This window comes from Cercospora kikuchii (genome assembly GCF_019650295.1).
Source record: "Cercospora kikuchii DNA, contig_00001, whole genome shotgun sequence".
In the NCBI taxonomy this organism is placed as follows: Eukaryota; Fungi; Ascomycota; class Dothideomycetes; order Mycosphaerellales; family Mycosphaerellaceae; genus Cercospora; species Cercospora kikuchii.
In genome coordinates, this window is record NW_025408582.1 from 359,437 (window position 1) to 386,810 (window position 27,374).

A 27,374-nucleotide genomic window follows, 5' to 3' on the forward strand; every position below is an offset into this window, starting at 1 on the left:
ATCACTCAGTCACGCCAAGTGCAATATGCATAAGAATACGGGGCCAAATCACATGCTCTCATTACTCGTTATCATTTTCATCATCAGCCCAGCTTGAATCGCTCAGATGTGCTGTTCTCTCTCTTCTCAGCATTTTCATCATCTACGAGCTCATGACTCTGGCGATTGGCTGAGGTGTCACGGATCTTGATCTTCGGCCTCTTGCCTCTCGTCGATCTGTCGTCTCGAGATACGAGACATTCCCGCCAAACTTCTCGCTGATTTCTCTGGTAGGAGAATCGGGCGAATCTCCCTCCTCTTCCAGTGCCTTCGTGTTGAGAGGAGGAAGAGCACCAAAGATGGGCTCCATATCTTCCAACGTCTTTCCCTTGGTCTCTGGCACGAAAAGCCATGCCCATACACCCATGCAGACCATCAATGCAGCGAAGAAGAAGTACGTCCCGTAACCGAGAGAGGTGATCATATATGGCGTCGTCCTGGAAATGATGAAGGACCACAACCACTGATCCGCAGTCGTGATAGCAACACACAACATTCTGATATCGAGCGGGAAGATCTCAGAACAGTATACCCAAGTGATACCTTGCCAAGTTGCGCAATAGATCAATCCATAGAGGTACACGCACACCATGGCGAAATAACCTGCTCCGGATCGAGAAACTTCACCTGCAGCTGCAGCTTTCGTGGGATCGTTCTTCAAGACGTAGCCACCGAGATACCACATAGGGAGTGAGCCAACGAAGGCTCCCCAGATGAGACCTGGACGACGGCCGAGACGTTCGACGAGCCAGACGGAGAAGATGATCATGCCGAGGGTTTTAGCTACGCCGTAGAAACCTGTTGCGAAGAGTTTGGTGTCTGTGCCTGTAATTCCCAAGGTTTCAAAAATTCTAGGACTGTAGTAGGTAATGATATTGACGCCTGTCAAGTTCTGGAAGGCCATGAGGAGAAGACCGATACCGATTCTGTTGCGGGTGCCCTTCTGAAAGAGACGCTGGAAGTAGTAACGCTTTGGGTTCTTGAGACCTGAAGGTGGCTGGACGAGCAAGTGCTGGGTACGGATGTCGTCGAGCTCACGTTGGATGTATTCGTGGTCTTGGGGAAGATTGCGGATCCAAGAGAGGGTCTTAGCAGCGTCCTCCCATCGGTCCTTCTTGACGTAGTATCGAGGTGATTCTGGGCACCAGAAAATGCCAACAGCGAGCAAGAGGCCAGGCAGGAGCTGGAGGCCGAGAGGGACGATCCATTGGACTTGACCGCCGCTGGAGATGGTCTGGTTGACCGCGTCTGCAAACACTGTTAATACAGCAACTCAAACGAGGGGAAAGCTCTCATACAATTGATCCAGAAGCCTAACATGCCACCTCCTTGGGATAATATCTCGAATATACCTATCAGTCGCCCACGAATCGAGGGGGGTGACGTTTCGGCGATGTAGACGGGAACCTGGAGAGAGACCATACCAATGCCAAAACCGGCAATGGCGCGACCAGCATAGATGAGACCGATGATTCCACTTGAAGCAGTCTAGACTGAGGTCAGCAATTGCCAAATCAGCATATGCAATCACAACTCACCATGATAGAACCGCCGATGAGAAAGATGATAGATGCGATGAGAATGGCATTCTTGCGGCCAATCTTCTCACCAACAGGGAAAGTCAAGAGTGCACCAAAGAAGGTTCCAGCTTGGAAGGTCGAAACGATATTGCCTTGCAGTGTGTCGCGCTGGAATTGAGTGACATCGACAAGACCAAAGTCGCGGCGGAAAGAGTCCAATGCCATGGTTCCACCAATGACAGACGTATCGTAGCCCATAGCCAGCGCGCCCATGGACGCGATGAGGGCAATCATGTGGACCTTCCAGTTTCTGACCTCTGGAGGGTCATCGGTATTGTTGGCATGGAGCGTGAGACCCATCTTGGCGGTGTACCACCAGACGGTGGATAATTTCTCGAAGGCCTGTGTCTCAGTGCAAACTGATGCTGAACAGAAAATAGTCGACCCACACTCAGTGAAAAGTTGAGGCCGCCAACTGATGGAAGAGATAATGGAACACTGATCGGCGGCCTACCTTATACGGATGAAAGTTGCAGTATCTTTTGCGCCATGTGGCAGCTCAAATGCCGCTCGCCGCACATGCTCCGGTAGAAAGATACTGCAAAGAGCTTCCCGACGGAGTCACAGGTACGGCAGGGTCGCCACTACCGCTGTACTACCCCATCGTCTATGCACCCCAAAGAGGTCTCACCTGCACTCCATGCGGGGTTGACAGCACCACGAGCCCGCCACGAGGTATCTAGACCGTGCGGCCTGTGCTCCATACTGGACGGTAGCAGAAAATTGTGGTGCTAGATGCATAGTGGCCGCTGGGTCTATGCCCGGGCGGACTGCAGAACGGAGCGCCAAATTGATGCAGGAAAGGAAGAGAGCGGGATGCCAAGACGATCCTACCTCAACCAGTACCGGAGGCACTCAGGCCATCCAACCAGTACTAAGGCCTTCAAAGATACACATCACGTGCTTTCGATCGTCCAGACATGGTGTGCTGCATGTGCGGTGCCGAGCCCGTTTTTTAGCGCCGAATTCGACTTGACTCTGCAACATCATTGTCTTGGCCGCCGCTGGGCGGAGCCTCCTCGCCTGACCTGGACGCCGTGATTGCAAGAATTTTGCCGCCGTGAGCTACGATCGTTTCGCGCATCCTAGCGCCTGCAACCCAGCTGTCGACGGTCTGCGGTTGCGCCCTAGCAACTAAGCGGAATTTGCCCCCGTGTCTGCAGCATACGTCGATGGCTCCGATACTGCCAAGCTGTTAGGCTCCTGGGTATGAGGACGGGCGCAGCTATGGACCAAGGCCTTTGTCGCCGCTGTCAGCGCGAAGGCTGTGCTGCGCCTCGATCGAGTCTCATGTGAAGTAGGTGGCTCAGGGACGTTTCTTTTAACTATGTATACTCATGCAACACTGATCCTCTGAGCCGCCAACACGATCAAGTTGCCTTGTACTACGGCAGTGCATACCAGAGGCCGCCATAGGGCATAGACTCTGATCAACACCGACACAATGGCGGGGCCACCACTACCACGCATAGATGTCGAGACATCGCCGGATAACGAGACGAACAACAACGAGATTACGCCCACGCCCACGACTCCTCTACCTGGTAGCAGAGATCGAGCCCCCAGTTCTCCTACGATGCTACAAACACCAACATGGCATGGTCGCGAACGATCAACGAGTGGACTGAGCGGAAGCACACAATATTCGAATCTCAAAGTGCCAGACACATCATATGGGGAAAAGGGAAGCAGCGCTTCAAGCATATTCAGTCACGAAGTGCGGGAAGATGCGCTGAGACCAGATCCTGGCACGGAAAAAGACTTTCAAGTCAAGGACAACAAGTTCGCATTCTCCCCTGGTCAGCTCAACAAGCTGCTCAACCCCAAATCTTTGAACGCATACGCTGCTCTCGGTGGTATCAAAGGCATCGAGCGAGGACTTCGGACGAACCTACAAACGGGCTTGAGTGCAGACGAGAGCACACTTGATGGGAAAGTGACATTCGAAGAAGCGACACAATACGGAGAGAAATCAAAGACACTCGGCTGGAATGAGTCTACACCTGCACCTACGGCTCGAGAGGCCGCCACATCGAAGGGATCTGGCACCTACCAAGATCGTCTGAATGTATTCAGCAACAACGCTCTCCCTGACAAGAAGCCTAACCCACTTTGGAAGCTGATGTGGATCGCATATAACGACAAGGTGTTGATCCTGCTTACCGTGGCTGCTGCTATTTCCCTCGCCCTTGGACTCTACGAAACATTCGGCGCATATCATCCCCCTGGAGCACCACCTCCGGTCGATTGGATCGAAGGTTGCGCTATCTGTATCGCTATCATCATCGTCGTCCTCGTTGGCTCTTTGAACGATTATCAAAAGGAACGCGCTTTCGTCAAACTCAATGCAAAGAAGGACAAGCGAGAGATCAAGGTCATTCGATCTGGCAAGTCGATTCAGATCCCAGTGCAGGAGCTTACCGCTGGCGATGTTCTGCACCTCGAGCCTGGTGACATGGTTCCAGTCGATGGCATTTTCATTGGCGGTCACAACGTCAAGTGCGACGAATCTTCTGCTACTGGAGAATCCGACGCTCTCAAGAAAGTCGGTGGCGAGCAGGTCATGAAGATGCTCGAGGAGGGACACACTGACCTCAAGGATATGGACTGCTTCATCATTTCTGGCAGCAAAGTTCTCGAGGGTATCGGTACATACGTCGCCACATCTGTCGGTGTCAACTCGTCCTACGGCAAGATTCTGATGGCTATGCGTGTCGATATGGCACCAACACCACTCCAGGTCAAGCTCGATGGTCTCGCCACTGCTATCGCCAAACTCGGAACGTCTGCGGCTGCTTTCTTGTTCTTCGTCCTGCTCTTCCGCTTCCTCGGTGGACTCTCTGACAACCCACGGACGAGTTCCGAGAAGGCCTCGCAATTCCTCGATATTCTGATCGTCGCGGTCACAGTCATCGTTGTTGCAGTTCCTGAGGGTCTGCCACTCGCTGTGACTCTGGCTCTTGCTTTCGCCACCACTCGATTGGTCAAGTTGAACAACTTGGTCCGTATCTTGAAGTCTTGCGAAACCATGGGTAACGCTACGACTATCTGCTCTGACAAGACTGGTACTTTGACTACGAATGTCATGACTGTGGTCACTGGCACATTCGGCGAACGCTCTTTCGATGATAAGAACAAGAACGGTGATGAGACCACCACCACCGCTTTTGCCCAGCAACTGAGCACGGAAGAGCGCCGCCGTATCGTGGACGCTATCGCGATCAACTCTACTGCATTTGAGGCTGACGACGGTACCTTCGTTGGTTCGAAGACCGAGACTGCCCTTCTCGCCCTCGGCCGTATCCTCGGAATGGGCCCTGTCGCAGAGGAACGCTCGAACGCCAACATCGTCCAATTGATGCCTTTCGATTCTGCTCGCAAGTGCATGGGTGCTGTCCAGAAGCTTTCTGATGGAACTTACCGCTTGCTCATCAAGGGTGCCTCCGAGATTCTCCTTGGTCACAGCACAAACATCGTCACGTCTGCTGGTCTCATTCCACTTGACAGCGCTGAGCGTGAGCGCATTGAGGCCATCATTGACGACTACGCCAAGCAGTCTCTTCGCACCATCGCTCTGATCTCCCGCGACTTCACCCAATGGCCACCAGCTGGCTGCACTGTCGAGAACGACCCACACTCTGCCGATATGGACCTCGTCTTGAAGGAGATGACTTTCGATGGCCTGGTTGGTATTCAGGATCCAGTTCGCCCAGGTGTCCCAGAGGCCGTCTCCAAGTGTGCCTACGCAGGTGTCAGCACTCGTATGGTCACTGGTGATAACGTTACAACTGCTAAGGCTATTGCAACTGACTGTGGTATCTACACTGGCGGCCTCGTCATGGAAGGCCCTGTCTTCCGAACACTCAGCGAACAGCAAATGGATGAAGTCCTTCCAAAGCTTCAGGTTCTTGCACGATCTTCTCCCGAGGACAAGCGTATTCTGGTTACCGGTCTTCGCCGTCTCGGTGAGATCGTCGCTGTTACTGGTGACGGTACCAACGATGGTCCTGCCCTCAAGGCTGCCGATATTGGATTCTCTATGGGTATCTCCGGAACCGAAGTCGCCAAGGAAGCCTCTGCTATTATCCTCATGGACGACAACTTCACATCGATTTTGACTGCTTTGATGTGGGGACGTGCCGTCAACGACGCCGTTCGCAAGTTCTTGCAGTTCCAGATCACTGTGAACATCACCGCTGTCATCATCACTTTCGTCTCTGCTGTTGCCAATGCCGACATGCAATCTGTGCTTACTGCTGTGCAATTGCTCTGGATCAACCTTATCATGTAAGTCATCAATCGCGTCTTTCACTGAGATTCATCGCTAACAATTCGCAGGGACTCGATGGCAGCACTCGCCCTCGCATCCGATCCTCCAACTGAAGAAATCCTCGACCGCAAGCCAGCTAAGCGATCAGCACCTCTCATCAGCACTATCATGTGGAAGATGATCATCGGTCAAGCAATTTACCAGCTGATCGTGACCTTCATTCTCTACTACGTCGGGCCCAGCATCCTCAAGGTTCCATCTGACGGCAGCGAGATCCGTTCCGTGGTCTTCAACACATTCGTCTGGTTCCAAGTGTTCAATATGCTTAACAACAGGCGTCTGGACAACAAGTTCAACATCTTCGTTGGATTCTTCAAGAACTACTTCCTCATCGGAATTTTGGCCATCATGATCGGATGTCAAGTCATGATCATGTACGTCGGCGGCAGAGCATTCAGTATTCAGCGTGTCAACGGCAGAGATTGGGGCATAGCAATAGTATTGGGTGCTTTGTCGCTGCCATGGGGTATTCTGGTCCGCCTGTTCCCCGATGCATGGTTCGCGGCCCTTGCCAAGTTTTTCGGCTGGCCAGTTGTCCAAATCTACAGGCCACTCAGCCGCGGAACGCACGCAATCTCTCGAAAGATCAAGGGACTGCGCCGCAGCAAGAAGGAAAGCCAGGACGTGGCCTCTGAGGCTGAGGCCCAGGAGCAGGAGGCTGAGAATGAGAAGAAGGCTAAAATCTCTGTGGTTTGAGCCTGAGGCAACAACAACAACAACAACAACGATCAAGACAATAGCATAGCGGCATTTGGTTGGAGATTGGCATAAAGAAAGATATAACATCAAAAATTAGACATAGACTTACGACGGATAATGATCAGATGACGAGAAAGAGACAAAGTCCGTCAGAAGGAGGACTCATCATGTACCACAGACTTCGAAACAATCAAAACAATATTTAATTACAATCTCTCTTTGCTCTATCAGTAGTAGTTGTGATGGTTTCACCTCAAAATGTGCCGTGACTTCTGTTCTTGCACTACATTGCTTGGTCTCGCCTTCCACCCGCGCAAGCATTCCAGCATGCAACTGCTAAGATTTCCGCGAGTACTACTGCACCCCTCTCGCCGAGCAAATGCTTCACATGTTGTGGCACCTCGCGAGGCGGATGTGATAGCGGAGACTGCGGAGTACCATGTCCGTCCCTGCTGCCACAAGCTGCGAACCACAAATTTTCTCGGCTGTTGAGTAATACTCTCACGCTTTCAATACGAACATCGACGACGACATCACTGTTGCACGGGCGTTGCAAACCTCGGATATTGCACGTCACTTGTGGGCATTCCTCCCGAGAGACACTTGATTAATTACGTCTGGGCTTGTGGGCACTGACACCTTGGCTACACTGTGCTTAGCACACCATTTCATCGCAAGCAGGACTTCGCTTATTGGCCATGAGGTATCATAGTTTCCATGCTACAAAAGTGTACTGTATACCTTGTCCGCCCCCAACACACATCATGCGACAGAAAGCCTGTATTTGAGGCAGAAAGTTCTCCCGCGACTGGAACTTACACAAGTGGCGCCCATTTTCGCCTTTCTCCGCGAACTTCAGCAAGCAGTCCAAAGACTTGACGATCTTGGCGGCTTGCACTGCCTCAAAATGCTTGGCGGAAACATGCTCTCCTCCGTTACCTCACGCGGGCGGAATACCACCTTTGGGTAACGTCTACCGCCCGGGACGAAAGCCGGTCTTTGACGGCGCCAGAAAGAGGTAAACATGTACTTGGGGTAAGCTCATCCAGCATTCACCCCTCCCTCGACCCTCGTCTGTTGGAACTGTTCTAGAAGGACTCTATTCGCAACCTCAGGTTCCCTTGACAGTGCGTTTTCTGTTTTACTGAGAAAGAGACAAAGTGCACAGAATTCAACTGTTGCAAGAGAATGATTGTGGATCATCGTCGATATTTGCACTGTACATGGACTGCGAGGCACGAAGTGGAATGCTTGCATGCCTCAGTAGCAGCAGCAGGAGCCGCAGCAGCGAAAAGTGATCACCTGTTCAGGCTTGAAAGATAGAGGCCGCCCTACCCAACAACAATATGTCGACTGCAGCTTATTCGCCGGAGACCGATCCGCAAGGAGATGATGGAGTGCAGCAACCCTTGCAGAGGAGAGCAACGATTGGCGATCCGGTGTATGACAACCAGGCGATCAATCGGCAGAGGCGCAAAACTGCGATCGTCGCTTGCGAACGATGTCGAAGGCGTAAGATCCGGTGCGATGGTAATCAGCCTTGCGCTACCTGCGCTAGGTTTAACGTGCGATGCACCAAGCCTGAGGAGCGGAGGGAGCGGAGCAGCAGGTAGGCGGAGTCTGATGTTCGAGGTTTGAGGCCGATTTGCTGACAGGCCTCGCAGTAATGCAGAACATGCGGCGCTGGCAGATCGGGTCCGAATGCTTGAGGCCAGACTGGCGGCAGTAACAGCCAGCGAACAGGCAGAGGCTTCTTCTTGGAATCCGCGTCCTGGTCCACCAGCTCTACATCTGGATACAAGCTTTAGTGCTGACATGCCCCACGCGTCTAGTGGCATGGATGACATGTCGATGAGTGATGACTTCTTGTCACCGAATGTACCAACAATACAGGTCACGGGGCCGCATGGCAGTAATCCGTCATCTCCATTGGCGCTGTCTCCCAGTCCAAGTTTGTTCTCAGGAACATCGAGAGCATCATCGCCAGATCCATTTTCTGCTGTCTCCGCATTCGATTATGGGAATGCCCTAGGCGCATCGACGCTCAACATCAACGGCCACGGGCCACAGCGTACACCTCCAGTATCTCAGTGGGCCGACGTTTACAACCAGACATTGCAAACACCAGTCTCGCCAGGCGGGCATCACATCTCCCGTCGATCTTCCGTATCTTCGTTCGGCGGTCTTGGGGAAGCTCTTTGTGCACCTGCCGACCAGAGTGCAGACTGGAGCATGGACGATCCATTTGGAGAGTCAGATTATACCGATACGTTTCGCAATCTTGGTCACTTCGTCTCAGAGCCAACGCCATCACAGACACAGGCGGAAGCACTGGCAGAGCAAGTCTTCCAATATTTCAGTAACCGTACACTGCCCATAGAACGATCAGCTTTCAGGGTGTGTCTGAATGCGATTTACATGCTGCCAAGCCATACGACGGAGGCTCATCCGGCAGTGGAAGACATGCTTGCATCCTATACGACATACACCCTGCGCGTAGCAAGATGTCTGGTGTTCCTGGTCTTGTCCATCGGGATCCGAATGAATGCCAATTCTGGCATGGGCGATGCTGGGCTCAATGGCTGCTATCAACTTGCCATGCATCAGATGAGTCGGCCAGATTTCTGGAGTGAGAACGGGTCGCAAGAAGTGGCCGCGCTTCTGAGTGCTTTCGCCGAGGTTTCCAGATCTTAGAATTGATTCCCATTACAGTCTATGATATCATGATTAGAAGATAGATGATGAACCAGAATTCTCGAAGTGGGAGCCGGCGACGAAGGCTTGTCAATACTCATCGCCGAATATAGATCCCTCCTCTGCCGAACTCTTCGCATTTCTCCAGCATTGCTTCGGATCGTATACCCAGCCAATGCATTGGAACATCATTGACTGCTTCCAGCTTCGTGACGCTGCGGGCAAGCGAGATCGTAGGTCCGATTGCTTTGTGAGAAGCCGACGCAGCCGCAGTGGCTCTGCCAGCGACTACTGCCCCTGCTTTGATCCCCAGCTCCAGCGGTAATGTTCGCAGGCTCGCTCCACGTAAGACACTGGGATCGCAAGAAGTCGACGCGCAACGGAAAACTGGAGAAGGACACAGGACTTTCTTTCCGTCGCAGAGCACAATGCGAAAGTATCCGTCCTGGCATGCGAAAGGAACTCGAACGATCAGCGTTTCGCGTGGTCGATGGTTTTGCACAGATTTGGTGTCTTTCACTTTTGAGAGAAATTTGGTGATGTCTCGTTGCCAGGCACGTTCATCAGCTGACGGTAATCGATCCGAAGTGACTTCTTCCATAGGTGTGACATCAATCCAAGCTGACTTGACCCCCATTGCTGCACCGAGAGCCAGGCCTGTCTTGCCAGAGAAGCCTCGTTTTTGCAACCAGAGCTGTCGAGTAGCAGGAATCCCGCGATCCGAGAAGATGGTGATTGTTGCTCTGGTCGTCAATCCACGGTAGTAGACAACACTCAGAGAGTGTCGGAGAATGGAATAATGCTTCGTGGCCTCGTACGGATGAGGGATCAAGCCACCGGCGAAGTGCTTTGCATCATTGACAGCAGTACCAACAGCAAGTCTGAAGTGATTGAGCTTCGTCGAAGCCTTTTCCGGCTCTGGTCTGCCATGTACAGATGAGGCTTCGCTGGCTTCATGGGTTGTTTCTGTTACAAGGACTAGATCTTTGAGCTGCTGGTCAAAGTCCGGAGCCACTTCTTGTTCTGAAATTGCAGGTTCATGCTTGCTCTTTGGTCGAGAGTGCTCGGCGTACGGATCGCTATAGAATAGATCCTCGTAGCGCGGTGGGTCCGCAAAGGCACTGCCTTGACGATTCAGAATTGGCGTACTGCGAGCATGTCTCAATGGTACGGGCTTTCGACGTAGTTCGGATGGCAGTTCGAGATAATGTCGAGCATTATCACCCATATCTCGTATGAGCGTTGTTGACGTGTATCGCACAACAGCCTGGGCAACTTGTATGCATTGTCTTCTTGTGCGCTTCTTGGTGATGAAAGATCTCGATGATGATGTCGAACGTTGATGGTTGCCATGTTGCAAAAAAGGGATAGAACTACGCGGCCGGTGAGGTCAAGCTTTCTACGCGAGATTGCATGTGTCAGGCAACAAGGCCAACAACAAGCACTGTCCTTCCTTCCCTCAGTCTTTCAGGTTCCTTCTTTCACACTCAACATCATATTCGTATTACTGACAATATAGCATAGCATCGAATGTCGGGCAAGACTGGTACAACGAAAATGTGCCGAAAGCGACAATGGACTTCCGTCTAGAACTCCGATCGGACGAGAAGAAAGTGCTTCCCAACGAACTTGAACGTCACACCAATCAATGCATTGCATTGTCCATTGCGCTCAAGGGTCATATTCGGGTGCATGTGTTGATCATCGCAAGTCTCATGCTAAAAGCAGTTCAGTGCTTTGACAGAATCCTTCGGGCGTAATCCCTGCCGCGAAGCACAGAGATATGAAAGCCAGATGCACGCAGCCAGTGTATATTTCTTCTCTCACCGGCAAGTCTATAGCGTCCGCCCGACAGAAGCCATCGCGGTCACTTCCTCCAAATATTCACACACCAAGACACCTTCGAGCCGGCGCATATAGTGGCTTCCATGTACGTGCTTTTCGGCTCATGAAAATGGCAATACTGCGGCTATATAGGGCTTCTTCGCGTATGGACTCCACTAATTCCAAAGCGTAGAAAGCCAGCATCCTATCATCGCACTCTATGGTTTCCAATTCGGGCTCGAATCCTGTATGCTAATGCATCATGCAAGCTTCACACGGAATTAGGAAGCACTATGTGACCACGCCAAAAATCACTCACAGAACTCACCGAGAACCTCTATCATATGCTCGGCCGACATCACCACACTGTTCTCGTTCCCTAATGATACCCTAACATTCTTCCCTTCCAATCCTATAATGTCTCTCACAGCCTCTCTTCGAAGTATCCTCCTCCTCACCACCCTCCCCCTCCTCACCTCTGCCCAAACATGCTACGCTCCCGACGGCTCCGAAGCCACTGATCAAAAACCCTGCCCAGGCGTAAATTCTACATCTCCAGGTCCCTGCTGTAAAAGCTCTGGTAGCTGGCCGAATATCGATCCCTGTTTGTCGAACGGCTTCTGTATGAGCACGACTGCAGGATATCTGTACCAAGGAGGTTGTACGAGTAAGAATTGGTTGGGATGTAAGAATGAGTGTATGAGTTGTAAGTTCAGCTGATCAGCATCGCATTGGACGATTTGAAAGCAGAGGATGTGGCTTGCTTGGACTGACGCTTATGGATTTGGCAGTTTATGGAGCCGACTACGCAGTCATCACCCCTTGCTATACACCTCAATCGGAGAATTTGTATTGTTGCGGGTTTATTAATGATACGAGAACACGGAATTGCTGTTCAAATCGAGAAGGGTATGATTTTTCGGAAAATAGTGTTCCGACTTTCTTGGGGCCTTTGAATACGACGATGTTGGACGATGGATCGACATCGACGACAAGTGCGTCGACGAGCACGACGACGACGACGAACGATGATAATGCTACTGAGGTTCAGACGATACGAGAGACTGTTACAGTCACAGCTTCAGCTTCCGGGACGAATGTGGATTCGGATACTGTTCAGCGTGGGACGGCGATTGGAGTTGGAGTTGCTCTAGGAGTGCCTTTGGGAATAGCTTTGGGGACTATTGCGTGGCTGTGGGCACGATTGCGGAAGAGTCAGAAGGCAAGGGAAGAGGCGTTGATGGGAAATGCTTCTGCAGTCGCTCTGGGCGAGGGTCATGCGCCGGCTGGGTGGAGAAGTCCTGGATATGTCGACAGTCCTGGCTCTGAGCCAGCAGAGCTTAAGCCTTCGCATGTGATGAGCGAAGTTTCGAGTGAGAGGCGACCAGTGGAAGCACCGACGGAGAGGATGTGACTTGCTATGGGGTGGAAAGGATGAGCGCGGAGTTCAACTGCAGTGAGTTGTTGGGAGAGATCTTGAAAGGACACGAGAACTTGAACTTGGACATTTGTCCATGTGCTTCGATTCAGTGGGGAGTTCTTGGCTGCTATACGAGGAAGGAAGCGCAGTCTTCCGGTCTCTTCCAATGATTTCGGATTGCCGACAAGATTCGACAATGAGACTGACTCCAAGCTCGACTGGTGAATGGCCTGCGTTCGTATTGCAGCATACTTCAACTTTGATCATCAAGAGATGTCGAGTTGTCGAACATCGAGCGGCTTATCCAAGAACGAAAAGTCCAGACAAGCGGTCCCGGCCTCACTCAACGACCATAAGCCTCTTTGGGAAAGGCATCCCACTCCTGCTCGTACTTGTACACACTCTTGCCCGACCACCGCGGCCCAGGCCTCCGCTTCCCAGTGAACTCACAAGGCTCATTGAACATGCTGTGAAAGACCCCATACGCGCCGCCCATGCCGTCAAACTCAATCTCGCCAAAACACTTCTTTCCAAATCGAAGAGTATTGTCCCAGCTATCTCGCGCTCGCCAGCCGAATGTTAGTTTCCGATTGAAGTCGATTTCGTCCATTTTGATGACGCCAGATTTCATAGCGAGTTCGAAGCCGCCCCAGGTAGTGCCCGATTCGACGTTGACTTCGATGAAGAGGCGCAGGTTTGGCTCCTCGTTGGGGAGTTGTTCTGTGATTTGAGGGCAGTGGACTGAATACACTCCTGTGATTTCCCATTTCTCGGGAGGCATGTCGACTCGAGTGTCCATGGCATTTTCGTCGAATAGGTAGCCTTCGTGCTTTACACTGGAGGATGCCGGGCGCATGGAATTTGCTTTGGGAGCACCGGGCTCTGACTTGACCTTTGATTCTTTCTTGACCGGAGGTGCCTTTGGCTTGATAGCAGGTGTCGGCTTTGAGTCAGATGCGGATCTCTGGAACGGGTTGTTGTTGGAGAAAGGACTCTTTTCGGGCGGCTTCTTGGAACTCTTCGGCGTTGCTGGAACGCTCGATGATGCTTTGCTTGCATTTGTAGCGATCGCTTTCTTGGGCGCAGCAACAGTCTTGGCCGTCTTAGTCATCCTAGTCGTCGAGTCGCTCTTCTTCTGCTTCTGGGTCGATGCGGTATCACCATGGTCAATGTCAATAGAAACATCGCCGACTCGAACCGACACTTTCGTCCTCTTAGAACTCGACTCCATTTCCTCTTCTCTGCTGCGCTTCGCCCCCTTGCCGCTAGGAGTTGAACTCGACTTCGTCGCCTTTCTCACAGCAGCAGCATATTCCTTCTTCATCCGCGCCTCCATATCGGCAAGATGCGGAGGCTGCATTTTCAACTTGCCTTGCGCCAAAGCCTGCGACAACCTGACTTTGGCAGTATCCTTCTGCTTGCTGCGCTGCAAGCCATAGTGGATTAGCTGTGCTTCCCACCAATGGCCTACTTGATCCTTTGTGACATTCTTGCCGTTCAGGAGAGCTTTCAATTCGGACTCGGATGCTCGTGGATGGCGCTTGAGCTCGCCGCCAACGTCTGCGAGCAACACGTCGCGATAGAGAAACTCGCCGCGCACCACCGGCGGGATGGCGGCCATTGTGCGATATATGTCTTGTTGTCTACTGTTTGGAGTGCAATAGGCGGTTGGTTCGGGTGGCCGTGCCGGGGCAGGAGCTGGACTTGGCACGGAAAGCTCTGGGACTGAACTTTACTTTCTCCCACTTCACAGCAACAACAACAACAACAACACTTCAACTTGAAACACAAAATCTGCATTCATTCACACCTCCGCCAGACAGTGAATTGCGCTGGAGAATCGACCAGATTCGATCAGCTGCACCCAGCATGCGCGAGTCATGAGCGTCCTTCGCCGGAGAAGGCGGAGTCTCGACTGACTGCACGAATGGCTGTAGCGCATTTCCGATCGGGTGCCTGCTCCCTCTGTTCATAGCACAGAGGATGAAAGGTGAGCGAGGGCCTGGGAAACTATTGCGGTTCCTTCAGACGGCGCTGCATGTGCAGTCGTACGCCCTGGCTTCCGATAGGGACGCTTCCTGGACGACTTCTCCTTCTTCTGCTTCTCGGCTGTGTTCAACACAGCTGGTTTCACCCGCCAAACCTCATCACCTACTGCAAATTACATCTTCTGGACCTATGTTACCTCTCACATGCCTGGGAGAGTCTCTGTCGAAACATCAGCACTGCAGCCTCAATCGAAGTCGAGCGCCGCATTTCACCCTACCTTCTGTTAGAACAAGAACACTTCACTCCGGGCGCATTCACACTTCTCTGTCAACCCAATGCCTGCGACTGGGACTCCGAGGCAACCACTTGCAGCAAGCTCAGAATCCTTCCTAACCTCGATCAGGACGTCCCATGCCTGACATGGAAGCGGTCTCTGGTGAACACGTCTTCTCTCGCGCAATCAGAAGCCCTCTGCTTACTGGCCTCATTCTTGCCGTTGCCGCACCACGGGACGCTCTCAGAGAGCGCAGAGTCACGCACTGGCACCGTCTCTCGTGAGGTGCATCGACTTGATGGCAGAGCACGACTTTCCCTAAGCACGACGGTTTCGCATTTCACGCGTACTCCACAGCCTGCACTACATATCAAGAACCCCTGGCTCTTCGGGGATTGCGTTTCACACGTACTCCACAGACCTCTCCCAAGCTCTGCTGGCTCTATCGGAGTCGCGTTTCACGCGTTCTTCCATATCCTCTCGCATCCCAAGCACTCCCGATCTCAACGGAGTCGTGTTTCACACGTTGTTCTCCCGACTGACCACCAAGATGCCTGCTGCACTGAGGAAGTCAACGAAGGCCAAGTCCAGAGCTCTGGCCGAGCTGGACGTCAATGCCGCTCGCTTGGTCAAAACCGAGCCGCACAAGAAGCGTAGGAAGACCACTCCGACGCCGATCGAAGCTGAGCCTTCGCAAGCCAGTGGAGACGAGGCCACTTCACAATATCCAGAGAACATGGAAAGCGAGCATGACGATGAGCTTGTACAAGATCTTGATGCCAAGGAAGTCCAAGAGCTCACAGCACATCAAAGTATGTGAGCTTGCTGGAGCAGAAAGGACTCGGTCACCTCAAGCCACTTTCTGAAATGCCCGAGCCCAAGACCCGTATCACTCTGAGCTGCTCCGATCTCAATGCTTTCAAAATAATCAAGGTGGCATCAGATTTCCCGTTCGATCTGCCAAGTCAGCGACGCATCAACAAAGGGCTCATGGAAACACCCTTTGCTCAGCAGTCGATCTCGAACAGCAGGCCCATGAATCTCAGCACGATTCGAGATCGCATCGAGAAACACTTCTACGAGCACATGGACGAGATGTTTCTGAAAGTTGTTGCTACAGTATCGTGGACGACTTTTCCCTGCCCTCAGACGCACCCAGACCGATTGGGCTGATTGAGCTCGACGAGAAACTCCTGAAACGCGAGCAGACAACCCAAGCTTCGCGAAGAGACTTCTTTCGTGACGTCTCTCGCAAATGCCTCGAAGTACGTCGCCAACAAGCAACGGAGCAAGGATGCACCATCTTCGATCGGGAAATGCGAGACTTCATCCTCTCCAAATCGCCCGAAGAGCATTCGGACGCGTACTTTGCTCACATGGACCAAGCCACGCACACGGTCTTCGGAGAAGGGCCGATCACTGCAGAGACGTTAGTACGGATACCAAGCGTCATCGAAGCGGATCTGAAGAGCTTCGGAATATACTTCAGTAGAGTGGAGCGCAACAGCGGCGCGATCGGTATGGTGGCAGTTTCACCAGTCTCAGCGTGGTCGGTCTCTAGAGTAGACGTGTCCAAGTATGAGAAATGTGCACAATACGCGAAGCTGGGCTATGTGAATTCGATGGCGATGGGGATGCACCTGAAGCGCGCGCTGGCATCAGACGCCCGGGAATGGACCATTCGTGTGCTGGTGCGATACGAACCAGATGTTCGGACCAAGCCACGCACACGGCCCTGGGAGAAGGCCCGATCACGGCAGAGACATTGATGTGGCTACCAAGCGATTCCGCCTGCCATGAGACGCTCCAAAAGCTACCGATCGTGCTGCTTCTCGCCAACCTTGCCTGGATGAGCACCGGATACTCAAATGCTCCGGAGAGGCGTCGGTGATGGTAGCTCACAGAATGCTGACAGGGACAATCGCACTTGCCTCCGGATTCTTCCAGGCAACTGAGCATATGCATCTACAATCCTCCTGGCCCAGGCTCACATATAGATTACAGAAGTTTCATGGTCGGCCACCACATGTTTTTGCAAGAATCAATCGTGTTGAAGCTCTTAGGCAAGGGCAGCTGGAGTGTGCGGCTGTATGAAGTGGGTCAGAGATGTACGGGATGTATGTGATACCTCTGAAAGCTCGGTTGTTTTTCGTGGCGACGTGGATGAACAACAACACCCGAAAGACTAAGAGCTACGATCTGAAGCACGGCGAGCTCCTGTTCGCACGTGATGTAAGCTATGTACATTGCAGCACATCGACTACTGAGACTTCCCAAGGCAGCTGCACCATCTTCAATGGAGTTCCTTCACCGAGATCGATCAAGCGAAGACTGGCGTCCTTCCATCATTTCAGGACATGAGCTGACGAAACAGTCAGTCTCATCGTTCGAAGGGGGGGCAGCTCGCACGAATCGGATTAACGCGGTCGGTTGCGGGTATGACACCGGAGACGCTGGCGGCACAGAAGACACTTCAGCAGGTGCGGGACCTGACTGGAGAGGGATAAGAGCTCCAAATCATCGTCACAAGACCGGGAAACTGTGACTACGATCGTGTGATTGACGCGTATTGGCCACTTTTTGCGTCAATGCCCGTGCCAGTCATTCCGTCGTTCGCGCCATCCCTCACACGGTTGGTCGAAGATAGTGGTGATAATTGGGAGCCGGGGTTCTGCTGCGAGGGGTTCTGTGCAGACTGGGCATTCATTGACAAGATATTCGCGAACAGGACCTCGGATCGTGATGCACTACAAAAAAAAAGCCAAACAAAGAATAGTATCTTGCAGAGGACGCGCAGACCGTTCCCAGGCCACTGCATCACGTGCCGATCTCGGGTCCTCTGAGCGGATAGAACAGCTTTCTGTCTGAACGACAATATATCTGCAGTGTTCTTGACTGCCACTACTTCGAGCACGAGTACTCCCAGGACCTGACGAGCAAGGCCTTCAATGGCATACATTAAGCGGAGCTCATTTCTGACCAAGTCACTGGTTCCGAAATGTGGACTGTCTTGCTGGACTTCCGATCTGCAGTTACACAGGAAGAAGCCGCGTCCGGTGGTGCTGCGCTCGAAGCGGTCAAGGTCTAGCGCCGGAGCTCAAGGAGCCAGTTGAGATGAAGGTGACCCTTGTGGAAGAAAATGAAACAGAAATTTGGACCGGGATTGTCCATTCTGGTGAGCAGTACGCTGAGAGCCATTGCGCTCTCAGAATGAAGTGTCCGCAGACTCCAGGCGGATACGTGATGGAGAGCCGTGTCTTGCGATCACACTTTCGTTTCGGGCATATTGGGACCCTAGTCGAAAAATTGCAAAAAAGCGTCCTACGATTGATGCAGACTAGTTCCGAAATGGAAGATGGGAGCAAGTTGGGTTTCTGGAAGCGGCTTGTACTCGCGCAGGATCTGAGCGACTCTTGGCTGGAAGCTAACAAGAGACTCTCCGTTAACGGATACATGAGAGCCAGAATCCGCGCTGTTTGCACAGAGCGGCGCCTAAACAGCGAGCAAAGCGCGGCGGTATTGCACTTCTGTCAACACCGCGTCACGGTCATTATCGGCCTGCCAGGCATAGGCAAGTCTACACTGGTTGCCGCCATCAATGAATTGCTAGAGGAGTCCAAGATGAAGTACTGGGTCCGTTCTGAGTCTAACGCTGCTGTGTATGTCCTGGCTGAAAAACTGGCGGGGGAGAAGCAAGACCAGCAGGCTGAAGGCTTCCTTCGAATCTGGCCAGCCTTCAGCGAGGGATACAAATGTGACCAAGGTACAGTGGACGGGGGACTTGGCTGAAACGACTCGGGCGTAAAGTCCGATACAGACGATACCAGAATTCTTTCTCTGGAGCAGACGATCCGCCGACGCCTTACGGCGCGTGAGAATGGGCGCCTCGGCCGACCATATTGGAAAGAAGAGGGCGACCAGCTACGCAGCTTCCGATCCGCTCACGATCAGCTTGCAAGCCCTCCCGAAGAAGACAAGGAGAGCGAGGATGAGTACGAGAAATATCTCGAAAATCTGCGCAGCACATCCCACGATGCACTTCGTACTCTGCAGGTCGGGTATGCGGCGACCTCAAAGGGCATCTTCTCCACCGCAGCTGCGGCATCTGGCCCGTTCCTGAGACGCTTCAGGCCGCAAGCGCTCCTCATGGACGAGTCTTCCCAGATGACAGAGGCTCGCGCCGTCCATTCAATCGTGCTTGCCGCTCAAAGCAAGTTGGATCGTGTATTGATCATTGGCGACCCGAAACAACTACCGCCTGCAATATTCAGTCTCCGCAACATCTTCTTGGAGTATGGCAACATGTCACTCATGGAACGTCTGATCAATGCAGGACTCCGGCCGATCACCTTGGTGGAGCAATACCGCATGTATCTCAGCATCAGCTCCATTATAAACTCAACCTCATATAATGGCAAGCTGAGCGATGGCTCGACGGTTCGTGGACGAGAACACGCCGCGAGATTTCAAGCTTTCATGGCGCAGCTGGCTACCCGCAGCAAGACCCCGTTCAACACGGCAATATCCTCCATCACGATCTCCCCAGAACGCCGCGCAGCCCTTCATTACGTTCCTCAAATGATGCAATCTCAAATGATGCAAGGGAGCACATCGCGGTACAATGTTCAGACAGCAGTCATAGTCTTGCGCACAATCTTCTGACTCCTTGAAAAAGGTAAGTTCGAACAGGAGGACATCATTGTGACCACGTTTTACAAGGACCAGAAGCGCCTATTGGAGGGCATTCTTGCGCCCTTGCATTCACGTGTTCGTGTCTAGAGTGTGGATGGTAGCCAAGGTAAGGAGGGCAGAGTCCATGTCATTGACTGCACAATTGTAGGTGGCGCGGTGGGCGAGAACATCGGATTCTTGGGCACCGATCCACGTTGATTCAATGTTGCACTATGCGGAGCTCAGATACCCGCATCGTCATCTGCTCTCAGGATTTCTGCAAGGGCAAGCACGTCTCTACACTCTGGCCGACGCTCGTAGAGGGGCATGCAAAAGCAAATGCCATCATTGGCGATGGGATGCGGATAAGTGCCCCACTGCCGGAGTGGCTGGACTTCATATTCGAGAGCGTGCTCCACGGTTGTTGACGCCGCGCCGGCAAGTCCAAGGTCAAGACAACGCTTCCAGCGAGCGCACTCATGCCAATCGAGGGGACAAAAGCACCTCCAAAGAGATGTCGCACCGACATAGACGCATCCATCTCGAGCATAGGAGAGGTAGACCTCGACGCAGCCACTGCGCTGAGAGACCTGGAACGTGCAGAGGCTACGGGTGGGACCGTGCTGGCCACGGCTGTGCACTTGTGGTATGCCGAGAACTCGGCGAATGGAGATGACGAGGACGATGTTGAGGAGTTGTCGTGTGCCGTGTGCCGTGTGCTGTGGGCTCAATGGAGCTTTTTAAGCCAGCAGAACAGAAGTGGTGGTAAGTACATGCACACATCAATACTTCACTTTATGCGGTCAAGTCTCACTTGGGTGTATTCCGTGTTAAAATTCTGTCAGATCCCAACGTTCCCCAATCAATGTTGGCGAAGGCATTGTCCGGGCACCTTTTGGAACCACTTCACATTTCACTTAAAAAGCCGAAGAGCTTCGCCAAACGCTGACACCATCTGCTACTGACTTTAGCGCAGTTCTCACAACAAACCAACACCAGCCGCACGCTCGCACTAGCATCACATCGACCACATACCACGCTTCACCATCCTCAGCGCAAGCAAGAATCGTGTTTCACACGTTTCCTTCGCCTGCCTCTTGAATACCTGGCACCTGTACCACTACCAGAAGCCACCGAAAGGATCGCGTCACACGCGTTTCCTTCATTCGCTACACCACCACCAGAAGCCACCCAAAGGATCGCGTTTCAGACGTTTCCTCCAGTCGCTGCACCACCAACCCGTTCCCTCACAGCCACAGCAGTGCAAGAGTCGTGTTTCACACGTACTCTGTCCAAGCACACAACTAGACTCCAAGGTTGAAGAATGGCGCTCGTTCTGGGTCATCGCCGCTTGCCATTTCAGCCCCTCTCGAAAAATCCTCTGATTTAGTACGGCAAGGCTGTGCGCTCAGTATAACATTCTAAGCCTACCGAGGTATGGAGCGCGAATGAGTAAACGCTACTCACAAAGAACAGACGTGTGAGTGAGTTCCGATCGCACTGAATATGTAGCCCCCGGCTCTGCGAACAAAGGGCGCTGCCGCTCAGAGGGGAAATTACTGATTGCAGCGAATGACGATGTACGATCTCCGCATATTGGAGCGGATGCTGTGCCGCTGAAGGTAACGACCAATCATTCAAAGTGAACGACACCACGGCAGAGACAGAGCTACCAAACTCAACTCATTCCGTCTCCAGAACAACTTCGACGCCATCGGATGTGGCAATAACCTGATCAAAGCCTGGCGCCAGGCGCGATCCGCGGAGCCGAAGGAGCAACTGAAACCCTAAGATCTAGTGGGAGAGTAGCACAATTACCGATGCGTAGCAAAATCACGTGATTGTCTTGGCTGTATTCTCTGTAACTGGGGTGGTGTAAAACGGCCACGAAGGTGGTCACTGAGGCTGCAACAGAAAACGATCTCCTGATCCCGTTTGCCTAACTGTGCTGTGACTTCTCCTCGCTTCGTAGCCAATATCACCTCTCTTGCAAGCTGCGCAGATGATATTGTCGCCATTTTCACTTCTGTCTGCCTATGCGACTTCGAAGGCGGGCTTCTTGTGGTCTTTCTGCTTCACACGTGCAAAGTCAGCTACAATGGTCTTGTCCAGTACATCAGTCATGATGTCTTCGACTTTCTTGACGGCGAGATGCCAGCGAATGTAGCCGATGAAACGGAATTTGCAAGCCTCATGCGTTACGACAGGTTAGCCGGGCATTGTAGAGGTGTATCTGTCGTATTTGGCCGTTTCTTTGTGGCAGACTAAGCAGTCTCCTTCCACTTCTTGCCGCTGCACGGCTGTCCTAGCGTCACGCTCGGCGAAAAACTTGCGCACTTTTTCGAGTGACCAGTCTCTCTTGTCGTCGCAGCCCTTTCTCTCCTTCTCATGGCACCTGTAGCATATAATCATGTCCTGGAAAGCAGCGAATTGGTGGTTCCATCCTGAGAGGTTGGCTGTCGTGGAACCGATGTTCGCTGCGATTTCTTCTTGGCAAATTCCACAGCGACCGTCCTGTGCCGCATGCTGGCCTGGTCTCGCGACATATTTCTTCATGTCCGCAACATTGTCGCCTTTGGTCTTGTCGAACAGGCCCATCTCGACGGCGCTGACCTTGGTCCGACGCCGGTTGATGAAATCGTCGGCAACAAAATGCCCCTCCTTCATCAGGTCCTTCGCGTGCCGACAACAGTCAAGACAGATGAAGATCAGCTCGAGATCACAATCGAAGATCTTGAACTTTGCCAGGCCATATGCGGTCTTGCCTTCACCAGCCATGTCTCTCTTGCAGCATGCGCCCTTATCACCAATTGTCTGGATGATCAGCTGCTTGACAGCGATCTCGCCAAGGTCGTGATTGTCGCCCTGTGCCCATGGCGAGCTGTGGTTTGCGCCGGAATCGTGCTGTGGCTTGTACGTTTTGGGCACTACATCGGAAGCCGCCTTGGCCATTTCGGGAGTGTGCAGGCTTCGTCCGGTCAATGGCTGATGGACAAAGCCTTTTTCAATGGTGCCGTGGATATCGATCGTATGTGCTTCGCTTGCCAAGGCTGTGATGATGTTGCTAACATCTGGTTCGTATCGTACCAGCACACGAATGATCCATTCCTGGGCATCTAATGCCAGCGCGTGCTTCAGGTGCGTTCCCATCACCATCGAGTTCACATGACCGAGCTTTGCGTCCTGCACGCTCCAGAAAGCTAACTTCATGACACTGGCCCACATCCTTACCACCAGCAGCAGGGACAATCGACATTCTGTCAGAGATTCAGTGCCAAAATCGGCACTCTCTAGGCCTAGCGAAACTTGCTCAGCCATCGCGTGTCCACGGACATCAGATAACGCGAACTAGAGGTACCAGAGCGCTTTGCAACATGATCTCCGCACGAGACGTGGATGCAGATATTTCGACCCGTTCCACAGCGACAAAGACTGTAGCCATCTGTCCTGAACGCCAATTGCGCATGGTCTAGATGTGAGATTACCCGCCGCTTGCGGAGTAGATTGAAGAAAAGGTGCAGGGCGGAGGCGTCAAAGACGTCAACGCTATGATGTGAATGCAGCTTCATGTCGCGAATGTCGTGTCCATGTATCGCGAAACGTGGCCAGGATCGATGCGAAGGGCCCAGGGTGAGATGCAAGAAGAATTGGTGGTGCCGTCGTAAAGGCATCAGAAATAGACGGAAGTGCTGCCGCGGCCAGAAGGATTGTCGAGAGCGTCGGCGACGCGAACAGCTCTCTGCTGATCGTCTTGGTCCATGCTCCCAAAGAAAGGAATGTCGAATGTGGGTGAATGGGTGTGGACAGTCTGGGTCGTCCCATAGCGACAGTCATCTGTCCTTCACGCCAGCCGCGCGTGCTCTCTTGGCCAACTTGCTCTCGAGGAGGTCCCACCGCTGGATCATCACGGGATCGTCCGCCTGCCTCATCGCTATGATTTGCAGGTGGAGTTCCATGTACACGGGATACGACCACGCCATCATGCGGCAGAGCGTCGTTCTCAAGTACCGCGCACGAGAGACATCTCAACTAGCAAAAACTCAGAGCAAGACTCCGTGCTCATGTGGCATTCACAACGGTCCTCATTCCCAAGCAAAATATCCATCCAGGCTAGCAAGGGACAGCAAAAATGACAATTGTGAAGCACTCCCACTTCTTCATCTCCCGCGACTTGAGTTGTTGGCCTGCCTCTCTTCGGTATACGGAATAGCTTGACTACGCCGCAGAAGCCAGAGGTACAAGGAGCAAAGACGTAATTAAAGCCCTCTGGCAGCGAACGCAGCATTGAAGGCGCGAACCCCGGGGCGAGTTTCTATTTTGCTTTCCGGCGGGAGCCAAGCAGACGCGGCCGTGCGGAGAGCGCATGAGCTCGTAGAAAATCTTCTCGAAATGCGGTCGCCAGGAAACCACCCTCTCCACCGAAGACTTCTTGCTGTATGTCTTCGGCTTGTCTGGCACTTGGTCTGCGGGAAGCGGTGCCTGTGGCAGATAGGCATTTCATTCGGCCTGCAGGGTATCGCGGAGATAGTCGTAGAACAGACGGGATTGCTGGCGATAGATGGACACCAGAGTCGCGCCGAGAGCGAAGGGAGAGCTTTCTGCCTCGTTGATCTCATCGCGTTCGTCGACTTCGGCTCTCTTCGCGTCGATCTTGCGACCGAGCTCACTCATCCAGTGATCGGCTTCACCGATCTTCTGACCATCAACAGCACAGCGGGCGGCATTCTGGAGGTTTGTTTACCCATGCTTTCGGAGCTGCATCATCCGACCAGCGCTCTTAAGCTCCATGCACCGCTTGAGAAAACCATGAGTTGAGGTTATCATTATGGAATAACCTCCCAGGGCTCCATTCTCTCTCATGGCCATCGATGAGAGAGAGTGTGACGGAATCTGTGACCAGTGCTCACTGTCTGCTTGCTATGCGACACCAGGGTAACAATATCGGGTGATGTTGTTCAACTTGTTCGGTCTCGAAAATCATGTTGCTCTCCACTCTGGCCCCGTCGGAATTTTCAGTTCCTGCGTCGAAACCTTCAAGGATGAAGCGAGAGTGTCTGTCAGACCCATCCACAGCGACTTTGGTAATCATCAACCACTGCTGAAGGTCTCACTTCACGCTCGTCTCTTCGCAGAGCGTGAAGAGCATATCGAAGCTCTGAACATATGCGTCGAACATGGTTGTGACACTCTCGAATGACTTCCATCCAAATGTCGAGCAGTAGTCCTTCAGCATATAGCACACTCCTTTCCTATTTGGAGTGGCCAGCAGCTCGCAGAATTGTTCGGTATCGCGGGCAAAGGTTGCTGCAGTCTCGATGCCGACTCCGATGCTCTTGATAATGGAGAGCGTAGTTGGATTCGTGATGTGATATCTCCATACATACTTCAGGTTCTCTGGCGCCTTGGACCGTGCCTCTGCCCTACGCAGGTCCTGCTGCGCTATCAAGTCTGTATTTGCCAGCCTTGCTGGCGGAAGGGTCTTGTCGAAATCCTTCCTCTGGTTTGTGCAGATCACAACACCGTTTCGGACATCGCATGAGACCTGCGAGGTATAGCTCGACTTCTCGGTTTGCGACGATGCATACGTGCTGGTGACGTATAGCATATTCGGCTCAAGCTTATCTCCAGAGAGTCGCTTCATCTCGTTCACGGCCTCGATCTCCAACTGCGCTCTGGTGCGGCCAAACCAGTTGATTGTTCATTTGGCGTCATAGTGCACAGTGAATCGTTGGAGTTCAGAATCAAGTTCTCTCTAGCGTGCATGTGTGTGTCACTCGACTCATGGATGCGGAGGACAGACACATTTACAGCGTAGTAGTTGCAATCTCTCCAGTGGTATTTCTTGCTGGCAAGGGCCTTGGCTTCACGCTCAAGGGTGAGCGGATGCTGATAGGCATTGTTCATCTTTGCGTATTCGATTTTACGCTGCTCCCGCTTCTGGTCGATGTCCTCCAGCATTTCTGGTGCGAGGTCGAGTGGTGCGTCTCTGAAGCCCTCTATGAGAGCATTGTGGCTGCATAAGCCTCTTTATTCAAAGAGGCCCCACATCTCGCCTAGGGCTTCTTTCTCCAGACCTTCGCTGGCGTGGCCAAGCTAACTGGGCTCCCACTGAGTGTCATGGTGGGCGACAAGTCATCGGAGATTTCAGTCGTATTCATACTCGCCATCTGCGAAGTGTATCTCCGTTGCCAAATATCTCCCGGGTTGTCTGGTTGTTTGAATCCCTTGACCACCTTTTCGCACTCTCCTGCCCCCAACCTGGAATAGAGGACCTCTGTTGGGATGTGAAGGTGGTTCAGTACCACCTCCAGATACCATGCGATGATGGGAAACTGTTCCGTGACCAGGAGCTTGGTTGAGGATATCAGGTCGCCTGTTCCTGGGAGAAAATGATTGAATATATCGTTCGAAATGTATTCGAGTTTTGGCGAGCCTTCGACCAATAAAAGAAGCTTGACTGCTCGATACGCGTGGACGCGCACTCTTCAGTCACTCGTAATCCCCTTTGACACACTTCATTGCTAGTGGGGCGAGTCAATAGCATGATGAATCAGAGTTAGTCCGGACTTCGAGCATCTGGCTCTGCCCTGTTGGAGACCATGCAGGGCTTGGGTGGCAACGCGAAGTTCCTAATGATGGACAAGAGTCGTGTGTGATGTCACATTTGCGCTGTCCTCCAGACCACTGCACCGAACTGCCTGTTGGAAAAAGATCTCGTTGCACGTCGTTTCCAATTCATCCTCTGTATCCTCGTCCCAGTTGCGATCCTCGTCTATGCGCTTGTGAAGTTCAGCGGCTAGCGAGTACAGTGACTGCCAGTCCCAGTCGTAAGGCATGGCGTCTTTGTTCGAAAAGAACAATGTTCCATCTTCACCGTACGGAAAATTGACTGGGAAAATGTCAAGGATGTGCTGCTGTACCGCTTTGATGCGCTCAAGCGTATCGCGGTCAAAGCGAATGCGTGCAGGTTTCAGATATGCGGTCTTGTGGAGAAGCGGATCTTCATCCCTAGGACGCAGTAATCCGGAGCGCATTTGCTCCAAACCATAGCGGTGTTCTGCCAAAGTTGTCTTCGATGCTAGGCGCGGAGCCCGGCTGTAAGCAAACTTCTTCCTGACAACTGCCAGTCCCCCAAGCCTCTAGCAATTCGACCATCCCGTGTCCGACCCGGTGTGGCGCTGCAGCACCCGCGTCTGCTGGCTTCCTGACGGAGAGAGCATCGAACTGGCCATGTGGAAGAGTTGCGCTTTGGCGCGGCCAAACCAGTCAGATCTCTACTTGGTGTCATAGTGTGCAGCAAGTTGTTGGAGTGTGGAATCGGGTTCTTTCTTATTATCTCTGGCTCGGCTATCTCCGCTTTCTTTCTTCAGTCGGATCTTTAACTCGAGCAGATAGCCCTCTCCCTTCGCTCGAAAAGCCTCCTTTGCCTCGAGCGAAGCTGTCGGGATGGCATCGTATTTTAGCGTGGTCATGATGGAGTGGTTCGGTCCATCTTGTATTGCATCGCCGCAGCACTTCGTCAGCATCGGGGTGATCATGGAATCCTGAGAGGACATGCCAAGTTTGTGATCGATCTGTTGGACGTCGCAAAGAGTGCAGGAGGAGAATTTTGGGAAGCGGAAAGCACTTCCATCGGTTGAGAAGTGACGTATGTGCGACTCCTGCTGCAGCTTCCGAAACATTGTATCCTCCCTGGTACCTGCTGCGGGAGCATTCCTGAAATGTAAGTAAGAACATCCGCAGATGGAGGAAGCGGTGTGAACATTGTTGCTTAACTTCCGTTTCTGCGAGCTGCAACTGCTTGAAGGCCCGCCAAAACTTTCTTCCATCGATGAATTACGAGATTGCGCCTGC

The 27,374-nt window shown here is 52.6% G+C and overlaps 10 protein-coding genes across 10 annotated transcripts; 4 read left to right on the forward strand and 6 right to left on the reverse strand.

The window, feature by feature from the left end:
• Positions 1–142: 142 nt before the first annotated feature.
• CKM354_000009800 (uncharacterized protein) lies at positions 143–1,919 on the reverse strand (the record flags this gene model as incomplete). Its single annotated transcript, XM_044795180.1, has 3 exons — positions 143–1,287; positions 1,338–1,527; positions 1,578–1,919. 3 exons carry the CDS (start codon positions 1,917–1,919, stop codon positions 143–145), a joined length of 1,677 nt encoding a protein of 558 aa, XP_044651115.1.
• A 1,144-nt stretch (positions 1,920–3,063) lies between these two features.
• On the forward strand, positions 3,064–6,645 carry CKM354_000009900 (uncharacterized protein; the record flags this gene model as incomplete). Its single annotated transcript, XM_044795181.1, has 2 exons — positions 3,064–5,906; positions 5,958–6,645. 2 exons carry the CDS (start codon positions 3,064–3,066, stop codon positions 6,643–6,645), a joined length of 3,531 nt encoding a protein of 1,176 aa, XP_044651116.1.
• Positions 6,646–7,994: 1,349 nt separating this feature from the next.
• On the forward strand, positions 7,995–9,342 carry CKM354_000010000 (uncharacterized protein; the record flags this gene model as incomplete). Its single annotated transcript, XM_044795182.1, has 2 exons — positions 7,995–8,257; positions 8,313–9,342. The coding sequence occupies 2 exons, from the start codon at positions 7,995–7,997 to the stop codon at positions 9,340–9,342; spliced, it is 1,293 nt and encodes a 430-aa protein (XP_044651117.1).
• A 97-nt stretch (positions 9,343–9,439) lies between these two features.
• Positions 9,440–10,570, reverse strand: CKM354_000010100 (uncharacterized protein; the record flags this gene model as incomplete). Its single annotated transcript, XM_044795183.1, has 1 exon — positions 9,440–10,570. One exon carries the CDS (start codon positions 10,568–10,570, stop codon positions 9,440–9,442), a length of 1,131 nt encoding a protein of 376 aa, XP_044651118.1.
• A 2,359-nt stretch (positions 10,571–12,929) lies between these two features.
• Positions 12,930–14,207, reverse strand: CKM354_000010200 (uncharacterized protein; the record flags this gene model as incomplete). Its single annotated transcript, XM_044795184.1, has 1 exon — positions 12,930–14,207. The coding sequence occupies one exon, from the start codon at positions 14,205–14,207 to the stop codon at positions 12,930–12,932; it is 1,278 nt and encodes a 425-aa protein (XP_044651119.1).
• Positions 14,208–15,399: 1,192 nt separating this feature from the next.
• Positions 15,400–16,618, forward strand: CKM354_000010300 (uncharacterized protein; the record flags this gene model as incomplete). Its single annotated transcript, XM_044795185.1, has 2 exons — positions 15,400–15,665; positions 15,970–16,618. The coding sequence occupies 2 exons, from the start codon at positions 15,400–15,402 to the stop codon at positions 16,616–16,618; spliced, it is 915 nt and encodes a 304-aa protein (XP_044651120.1).
• Positions 16,619–18,197: 1,579 nt separating this feature from the next.
• On the forward strand, positions 18,198–19,511 carry CKM354_000010400 (uncharacterized protein; the record flags this gene model as incomplete). Its single annotated transcript, XM_044795186.1, has 2 exons — positions 18,198–18,612; positions 18,667–19,511. The coding sequence occupies 2 exons, from the start codon at positions 18,198–18,200 to the stop codon at positions 19,509–19,511; spliced, it is 1,260 nt and encodes a 419-aa protein (XP_044651121.1).
• Positions 19,512–21,728: 2,217 nt separating this feature from the next.
• Positions 21,729–22,472, reverse strand: CKM354_000010500 (uncharacterized protein; the record flags this gene model as incomplete). The annotated part of the gene is made up of 1 exon (XM_044795187.1): positions 21,729–22,472. One exon carries the CDS (start codon positions 22,470–22,472, stop codon positions 21,729–21,731), a length of 744 nt encoding a protein of 247 aa, XP_044651122.1.
• A 2,155-nt stretch (positions 22,473–24,627) lies between these two features.
• CKM354_000010600 (uncharacterized protein) lies at positions 24,628–25,478 on the reverse strand (the record flags this gene model as incomplete). Its single annotated transcript, XM_044795188.1, has 2 exons — positions 24,628–25,185; positions 25,329–25,478. The coding sequence occupies 2 exons, from the start codon at positions 25,476–25,478 to the stop codon at positions 24,628–24,630; spliced, it is 708 nt and encodes a 235-aa protein (XP_044651123.1).
• Positions 25,479–26,149: 671 nt separating this feature from the next.
• CKM354_000010700 (uncharacterized protein) lies at positions 26,150–26,554 on the reverse strand (the record flags this gene model as incomplete). The annotated part of the gene is made up of 1 exon (XM_044795189.1): positions 26,150–26,554. The coding sequence occupies one exon, from the start codon at positions 26,552–26,554 to the stop codon at positions 26,150–26,152; it is 405 nt and encodes a 134-aa protein (XP_044651124.1).
• Positions 26,555–27,374: the final 820 nt, after the last annotated feature.